The sequence below is a fragment of the Austrofundulus limnaeus genome, unplaced genomic scaffold, assembly GCF_001266775.1.
Source record: "Austrofundulus limnaeus strain Quisiro unplaced genomic scaffold, Austrofundulus_limnaeus-1.0 Scaffold122, whole genome shotgun sequence".
Classification (NCBI taxonomy): domain Eukaryota; kingdom Metazoa; phylum Chordata; class Actinopteri; order Cyprinodontiformes; family Rivulidae; genus Austrofundulus; species Austrofundulus limnaeus.
In genome coordinates, this window is record NW_013952524.1 from 457,022 (window position 1) to 465,929 (window position 8,908).

An 8,908-nucleotide genomic window follows, 5' to 3' on the forward strand; every position below is an offset into this window, starting at 1 on the left:
TATTATTATTAATAGTTTTAATGATTTCTACATCGTCAGTCCTTTTTTTCTGCTCTGTTGTCAACATGTACAGTAATACATCCTTTGGAGACCTTGGGCCCCTGGGCAATTGCACAATTGCCCATATGGTTAATCCGGCCTTGATTATCATCAAATAATGTATGTGTTATGTATACATTATTAAAGCTGCAGTAGTGAGTTTTGAGGAAACCATGAAAGGTTAGGCATGACGGGAAAGGCAGTGTGCACTGTAACTGCCCAGCTTTACACTACTGTAGCAGTCTAATCTCCAGAGCAATGAACTACAGTGAACGTGTACAAAAACAAAGGCAATGCTACATTTTTTTAAGTTCATGTTCTGATAATTATAACTTRGCCTGGTTAAAACCAGCCCTTTGTTCTTCGTTTCGGGAAACCAGAATTGAGCGGAACTACATAGGAAAGCAAGGGTCAGGTTAATTATAACTAAAAATCCCACAAATATTTGGTTTCTTGACTGAGTTCATTTTCTTTTTTCCTCAAATGGTCTGCTGCCATGTTGACAGTAAGGATGCAGTGTAGCACCTACCAAGATGGTGGCACTAGTTTTCACCTGATGCTGTACAGTGGTTTACTAAACTAACACAACTGAATTGAGTAAACGTAACAAAAAAAWTTTCTATTTATAGGTGAATGTGAAGTAAATGTTGTATTTACTCAAYTAAATAGAAACTGTTGACATAATTTCTTTTTATTAAATCCAACGTAAATGTTTTTGAGTGTATTGTGCATTTCCATTTGACTGGGCACCCTAATGAAAACGTTCTAGAGGCGCCTCTGGTTCTACTGGTTGAACTGAAGTTAAAGAGGACGGCCTGCTCTACAGGATCAGCCCCAGCTGACTGCAGGGCAGTACAGGTCAGTGAATTTATGGCATCTTTACATGACTTTTAACCTTCAACAAGCAAAGAGAAAACCCCAGTAAAGTTGTGATTCCATATGAAGACAGGAATAGAAACTGATTTCTGAACCAACACAGATATGACAAATCATTCACAGTACACTGAACACCTGAACTGCTTCTCTGCTAAATAAACCAAACTCCACATTCAGTCCGAGCTCAACTTGCTGCAAACGTTTCAAAGTAAACTTTAAATTCAGTGTTTGACGTCCACCAGCGGGGTACATTGGTGAGAAGACAAATACAGCTTAGTGTTTGTCTTCTTTACAGGCTGAACGCTGGAGGATCTGATGGATGGAGCGTCTGTCGGAGGTATAAACCCAGTGGTTTGTTTTGTTCCTGTGCTCGGGGTGGTGCTGTGTGGTGACAAACAGACGGCTAACTGCATCCATCACTGAACTCTGGTGCATCTCGAGCCCTGAGCCAACGTTTGACAGTGAAGATAGGCTTTTTCATTTCACACCATTCTTATCAATACGCCATAAAACTTCAAACGCCTGCAGGCTTTTAACCAACACAAGACAGAAAAGAGTTGGGAGCGATCCATCTTAGAATGAGAGAAGTCTGAATTTTGAATTCAGGCAGGGTAATGCTACATTAGAAAACAAATATTAGTGTGCTCAGAGCATTTGAATGCATTAAAGGGATTTAAATGAAGCCCCTGATCGCAGCAGCGTCTCATCCTGGCTTAAGAATATCTACAAAAACAGACCGACTTCACTAAAAAGGAAAAACAATTACAAGATAAGGCATATTTGTCAAAAATAATCCTGACTTCTACAGTTTATTGATGCAATTCACTAACACATTAAAAAAAAAAAGAAAGGCACCGATTCTGTTCTTGTCAGATCTGAGCAGCTCCTCTATCAGTTTCGTTATTTATTTTAAATGGTCATGTGCATCACAGAAATGAGTGATTTGCCATTTAAATGAACCTGATCGTCACTTTAGGGAGCATTTATCAGTGAAGTGCTGATCAACCGTCTGCAGACTGGAGCGATTTGCTTCAGTGCCGAGGTGTATTTCATTTGCAGCTACGCAGTGAGAAGAAACAAGTTAACAAAAACAAATGTTAAAAGCAAATAAAAACCTTAAAATGCTCCAAGTGTTAAAATTGCTGCGCCTACTGACCTGTCTCATATTTCACTCTCCAATCTGAGTTAGGTTTTTCTGTTGATTGACCTTTAACCTGACATTACTGCCACAGTAACCTGATCAGATGTTTGGTATTAAAAATAAAAACAGCAAAATAAGAACAAAGCTCATGTTGTCTTTACAATTTTATTACATCATTGTTACAAACAGATGACAGAAACAGGAGACCTGGAAAAAAAACATGAAGGTTAGTGTTAAAAGAGCAGGTTTTAAACCACTACATGACCAAATGTGAGGTGACGTGGAGTCTGTTGTACCTGATCATGCTTTCTCTGCTGCTGCCTCTTCATCTCCACCCTTGGTGTTACGGGTGTAAATCAGCTGAGCTCTGTGTTTGGACACCAGTTTGATCATGCCTGGAAGACAAAATCWTTTTTTTCAGTATTTTCTCAATTACGACACCATGATGTCATATTTATTTCTGTTTAACGGATGTTTAAGTCTACACAGGCTGTTTTTACTTGTTTGGCTTTACAGCTGAGGTAATCTTTGTATTTTAAAAACAGCATGAAGCCCAATTATAGTTAAGAGTCTTGTTCTAAGGTCTTCGTGTGTATATGAACAATATTTGTGTAAAATGAAGCAAACATCACAGAACTGGAGAGGTGGAATATAACTCAGATTTGTGAACAAGGCTAGTGCTTGTAAAGAAGGGGGCAGCAATTAATTTCTTAACATCGTGGTCACTAATCTGGTTTAGCTTCAAAGATGTAAAGCAAACATTAAGACTGAACTGGTTGATGTCATGTGCTCATCCTTGTGGCCATATTGCAGAATCACAATGTGCAAAGGGTGAAGGTTTCACATTAAAGCATACTTTTTTTTTTTACTTACCGTTGACTGTAGATAAAATAAAGATAATTGCATATTCAACACGATAGCACACAACAAATTATCTGAAACTGCATGTGCCATTGTTATATTTGCGTACTTTGTATTTAGAACGTTAAGTAGTGGCTAAAACCAGGCCACACTAAATATTAGCATATTAGTGTCACAAAAGACAAATCCCAATAAAACCACAACAAACTCAATTAGTGTTCTGTGAATCTGCTTTCTTCCTATTTAAACCAAAAATCAAGCATGTTTTTAGTATCTGTACAAAAGTATATTGTATAACTACTTTACTGTATTATAACTGTGTATTTGAGTACAGATGATGATGCATAGTCTTAACAATGAAACCCCATTTGTAGTGTCTAATTTCACATTTAAGTCCCAGGCATACATAATACTGTTGTGCTAACTCCAGTATATTTACATTGATGCTTACTGCTGACATGTTGATTAATATGCATTGTTCTAACAAAAAAATAATAATAACAAATTCTATTGTTAACATAAAAGATCACTTTCACGTTTTCTAAAAATAAAATAATCTTTGCTTGATCAAAACTTAAGAGTACGGCTCTCATGAAACAATTTATTGGGACGTTGACTTGGTTGTTCCAACAGTTTTTATGACTTCAAACTGAAGAGATGAGGTTCACCTTTGGCAAGCAGTTCTTGGAGGGCGTTCCTGGCTAGAGAGCCACGGATCTTCAGCCTTTCTGACACGACAGCGGGGGTAATGAGCTTGTAGTTGGGCACTTCCTTGTACAACTTGTCGTAGGTTGCCTTGTCGAAGAGGACCAGGTTGTTGAGCTTGTCCCTCACTTTTCCCTTGGACCACTTCTGCTCAGAACGAAAACACGTTTGAGACGACGAGCGATCGCTCCGAGTCTGAGTGAGCGAGTGCTGACGCCTGCTTAGTGCTTACCTTCTTCTTGGCTTTGCCTCCAGACTTGTTAACTGGGTCCTTGTCCTTTTTGGACTTCCCAGCATCCTTCTTCTTATCCTGCTTAGGAGGCTGGAAACGGAAGACCACAAGTTAAAACCCTTTACAGACTTTACACTCAACCTGGAGCGACGTGTAACTCGTGTAAGATATATACACAGGTTCACATATAAAATCAAATGTCTATGTGAAACTGGTTCTATACATATGGTGTTATAAAGTCAAGCTTACAATATTTGACATGTGTTTGAAACGTTTTTCTTTGTAGCAGATGCGATGGATCACAATGTGTTTACACGGAAACAGGACGGCCGTGTTTTCAGAATAATTTCTCACTGCCGATTTAAGTGATTATTAACCACAGCTGATGTCACTCCAATTATTTAATGTATTTCAGAATAATATCCATTATGCACAGGGAAATACTGCTGTCAATATATGTATAACTCGGTAGTTACGCAGGGTTTCTGAAAGCATGGCAGATTTAGCCGACTAGCCATTTTAGCAAGCTAAGCGCTAACTGAGGAGGTGCTAAAAATGCGGCACATAAAACTTTCCTATCAGAGTAGAAAACCTACACAGCTACCGGAGGAAGCTCCGAAATATCGTGGCACAAACGAAAAGCAGCAGACAAACGTTGAAGTGTATTTTTTCCCCACATAAAGCAAGTAAAAACCACCCTCACCATGTTGCCTTGTCAAGATGTCGGAGCAAAAGGAAGTCCACCCGTGCACGAGCCGCTTAGACAACCCGTAGAYACGGAAGTGCTGTAGGAATTGTGGGAAATGAAGTTTTTGTGGATTTCTTTCACTCGGTTTTAATTTTCTTTTTAAATAACTGGTAGCTACCGCAGAAGACGTAAAAAGATTGGTTGTATATAACCAGGACGAATATTTATTAAAAACAACACGTAAAAAAAAAAAAAAAAAAAAAATTAAACGCTGACTATTTTTTGGTCACGTGACAGTGCAGTCAGCTGGGAGAAGAAGCGCAGGAAGTTGCAAATAAAAAAAAAAATAAAAAAATGGCGATTTTCAGTGTGTATGTTGTGAATAAAGCTGGAGGTTTAATTTACCAGTATGACAACTACGTCCCGAGAACTGAGGTCGAAAAGACCTTCAGCTACCCTTTGGACCTGGTGCTAAAACATCATGATGAGAAAGTCGTCGTGTCGTTTGGACAAAGGGACGGAATAAAAGGTAACATTTTAAAGCCATGATTAAACCTTAACTAGCTTGGATAGGTGCAGTAATTAAACAGGCTCTCTATGTCAGCTGTTTATTGATTCTTTACTATGAATAAAAAAAAATCCTTTTTATTTTGCACCTTATTCGCACTTAGCAAGAGGTAGTATATGCTAATTTTAAGCTTAAAATAAAAAGTATACTTCCAGGTTAGTTTTTATGTACCTACCTGAGATATACTTAACCAAGTTTATCTTACACTATACTTGGCTTGTACTAAAAGTATACTAAAAGTTTAAGTGTAAAGTTTATATTATTGTTTAAACTTTTGGTCAAGATAAACTTTAGTAGTACACTTTTCACACAGACTGGTTTATTTGTAGTAAATTTCAAGATTAAACTAAAACTATACTTAGATTACTTTCAGTATACTTCTGAATATACTTTAATAAATTTTTGTGGGCCAATTTAGTCCTAGAAGTATATTTGTTAGTAAACTGCTAGTACACTTTTATCAGTTTACATGGTAAATAAAAGTACACTTAGGGAAATACGCTTTTATATACTTCAGCATACTTAGTGACATGTACTTAAAGTATACTTCTTTTTGGCAAGTTTATGAACGTAAAAAGAAACAACAGTATACTTAAAGTATACTTTTCATAAACAAAAAACTTCCCATTTTAGTATGAACAAGTTTTAAACCAATATACTTTCTAGTACACTACAAGTACATGGTGCCTAGTACACTTGATGTACTTAAACTTATACTCAAGCATACTTATTAAAATGAGCTTTAAGTATACTACTTTTTGCTAAGGATGCCTACATGTGAAAATTGTGCAAACTTGGCCCATTAAACCCTGTGACTTGCCTCTGTTGTAACTACGGTTCTTGTCTTCTAGTGGGTCACGCGGTACTGTCCATCAATGGAGTTGATGTGATGGGAAAGAGCACAGCAGAGGGAAAGGACATCCTTGAATATTTCAAAGATCCAGCCAATTATCCAGTTTCAGTCCGGTTTGGACGGGCTCGACTGAGCTCCAACGAGAAGCTGATGCTTGCATCCATGTTCCACTCGTAAGTCGCTCTGGGACTGAAGGCCGGAGTGGTGGGCTTATTATTAGGCTTCACTGAATTTCAAGTGTTCACAAAGTAAATATGGTGAAGGGAAAAGTAATACAAAATACATATCAGGTCACTGATCAATACATTGCACCATGTATGTATTCAGCAAACACAAAATGCAGACGTTGAACGTAGTGATGGCAATCCCAGTTCTTTTCTGAGATCTGGGTCATTTGGCTCGGCTCATCAAAAAGGAACCGAGTCGAGTGATCCAAGATCCCAGAAAAGAACCATAATTTCCATGTCTAAAACGATGGTTTATTTAAAAAACATTTCTATTTCCATAAGTGTTTAAAGATGCAAGTAGCAGTTGAGCTACTGATCATTCACAATGATTCACTCGCTGACCAGGAAGTGTGAGAACTTCTCTAAAAGCAGACATTTTTCCAGGTCTGAGGCCTTCAAGTTTATTTGAACACAATACCAAGGAGGAGATAGATCAGCAGTGTATTTTTTATAAATATTGACACTATTAAATTGTTGCTTATTTTGAGGTTTAGTACACCTAATTTTAAGAAGCCGTAATAAAAAAAAAAGTATAATTAAATTTTTTGTGACAGTACGGGGATCTCCTCATAGCTTACACCAGAATTTTTACACATGTCCCTTCGGTTTGAAGGTGAACTTCATTACGCTTCGTCTCTGCTGGTTCTATGTTCAGGTTATTTGCCATCGGCTCACAGCTGTCTCCTGAAGTTGGCAGTTCAGGAATCGAGATGCTGGAAACGGATGTCTTTAAACTTCACTGCTTTCAAACCCTCACGGGTCAGTAAAACATCTATTKTTAGCGAATGACGTGTCCAGCAACAAGTCTTTGTAAAGTTCTTGTTTTGTTTGTATACTTTAAGATAATTATTGGCTAATTTGTTTATTAAGTAAAGGTACACTGGATCTTGATGCATAGTTTTAACTGTAAATATTTTATACATCAGTGTTAAGTGATATAAAAGCAGTCAGAAACCTGCCCCAAATTAATTAAATTTGTATGTGAACATCTAGACCCAACACTAGAATGTTTCTGCAGCTTTAACAAAATGATTACTGGTTCCATCTGGAGCTGTTTCAAACCTGTGATGTAGGAGCATAATAACCACTGGTTTTGGTGTTTTTCCTGTACTAACGCTCTTGTTTTGGATTAAACCTGTTTGACTCGTCTCTGCCGCTCCATCAGGGATCAAGTTCATCGTCCTGGCCGACCCGCGGCAGTCCGGCATCGACGCGCTGTTGAAGAAGATTTACGAGATCTACTCGGACTTCGCTCTCAAGAACCCGTTCTACTCTCTGGAAATGCCCATCAGGTAATCGTGTCGCCTCTTCCCGCTCGGGGTTTTTCAGATTCTCAGCACAGCCTCTGCGTTTTGATACGGTTTCCAGCTTTAAGCTCCACGTTCTCCTTCAGGTGCGAACTGTTCGACCAGAACCTGAAGAGCGCGCTGGAGGTGGCAGAGAAAGCTGGTAACTTTGGAGCTGGGTCCTAAACCAGAGAGGAGTGTGTGTGCAGACCTCAGTCTCAAACCGGAAAGAATTAAGTGCTTTGTGTTTAGTTTTATTTCTATTTCTTGTTAATAAAAGCCTTGTAAATACATCACATTTTGTAAATACCTAACAGAATAAATTCTGAACATGTAAATGTTTTGTTGCAGTTGTTTTTTTAGCATCGTGTGTACAACCAGACACTGAACATAAACTATAAAAATCACAAAAAGTCTTTTTATGGAAGCCTTTGATTGTGCCATATTAAAGACTTCACATGTAATTTAAAGAGACTATAAAGTTTTGCACTTTAATTTGAAATTGCTCATTACAGCAATTGAAAAAATAAGCTTATTTCCAAACCAGACACTAGTCTGCTTTTATTGCCTTAAAGAGGAAACTTGTGYATTTGGCACATTTCCTTATCTGAGAGACATATTTACTGCACATTCCCCTGCTGATGTAGTGTTAACAGACAAAAAAAAAGTTCAACTTATGAGCTTTGTGTTAAGTCCTGCAGATCAATGAAATCATGTTTAAAAAAACAAAACTCCATCACTGGTCATGGAGGGTGTGATCATGTTAGTCTGCCTTCTTAGGCACGCGTCCCATCTTGGTCCTGATGTTGCGTAACAGGAAGTATCCAACAGTGGTGACCAGACAGGTGATTTCTGCCACCCAGAAGGCTGTTTCCCAGCCGTAGTGCTTGGCGATTGTGCTGAACGGTAATCCAGACAGGAAGCCACCAACTTAAGAGGCAAGGGGAAAAAAAAGGGAAGATAAAGAAACCTGTGTCCCATCATAAAATGTCATTTGGTGACGTTTTATTGAACTTACTATTTGCCATCAGGGCAACGATGGCGTGCGACGTCCCACAGTAGTTGGAAGGTGCGCTTTCATTAGCTATCACGCCAAACAATGCTATTGGACCGTAAGAGGAGAAACCAAACACAGCACCCAAACTGAGTATCCACACCTGAACGCAGAAAACAAGATTTATTATTATGTTATATTCTATTCTTGTTTTGCTTTAAAGCAGGGGTGGGCAATCCTGGTCCTCGAGGGCCGCAGCCCTGCATGTTTTATTTTTTTCTCTGCTCAAACACACCTGATTTGAATGAATGGGTGATTATCAGTCTTCTGCTGTATGGAGGACCGAAACTGACATAATTAAAAATAAAAGCGGAAATATATAAATTGACTAATAAATAAATAAATAAATGAATAAATAAATACTTAAAGTGCACCAAA

General features: G+C 38.2%; 3 protein-coding genes across 3 annotated transcripts in view; 1 reads left to right on the plus strand and 2 right to left on the minus strand.

The window, feature by feature from the left end:
* Nucleotides 1–2,202: 2,202 nt before the first annotated feature.
* On the minus strand, nt 2,203–4,647 carry rps25 (ribosomal protein S25). Its single transcript, XM_014015045.1, has 5 exons — nt 4,558–4,647; nt 3,855–3,944; nt 3,586–3,769; nt 2,353–2,451; nt 2,203–2,263 (listed from the first exon to the last, which is right to left on the minus strand). The coding sequence occupies exons 1-4, from the start codon at nt 4,558–4,560 to the stop codon at nt 2,357–2,359; spliced, it is 372 nt and encodes a 123-aa protein (XP_013870499.1). The 5' UTR covers nt 4,561–4,647; the 3' UTR covers nt 2,203–2,263; nt 2,353–2,356.
* Nucleotides 4,648–4,792: 145 nt separating this feature from the next.
* Nucleotides 4,793–7,814, plus strand: trappc4 (trafficking protein particle complex subunit 4; the record flags this gene model as incomplete). The annotated part of the gene is given in 5 exon segments (XM_014015044.1): nt 4,793–5,071; nt 5,962–6,136; nt 6,846–6,949; nt 7,356–7,482; nt 7,584–7,814. Coding segments are annotated over 5 exon segments (660 nt in total). The 3' UTR covers nt 7,663–7,814.
* A 137-nt stretch (nt 7,815–7,951) lies between these two features.
* The window catches only part of slc37a4a (solute carrier family 37 member 4a), a 9,444-nt gene continuing 8,487 nt past the window's right edge, over nt 7,952–8,908 (minus strand). Inside the window, exons 7-8 of the mRNA XM_014015041.1 lie at nt 8,495–8,633; nt 7,952–8,406 (exon numbers count right to left, since the gene is read on the minus strand). Of these exons, the coding sequence (XP_013870495.1) occupies nt 8,240–8,406; nt 8,495–8,633 (306 nt within the window). The 3' untranslated portion in view covers nt 7,952–8,239. The remainder of the gene's footprint in view (nt 8,407–8,494; nt 8,634–8,908) is intronic.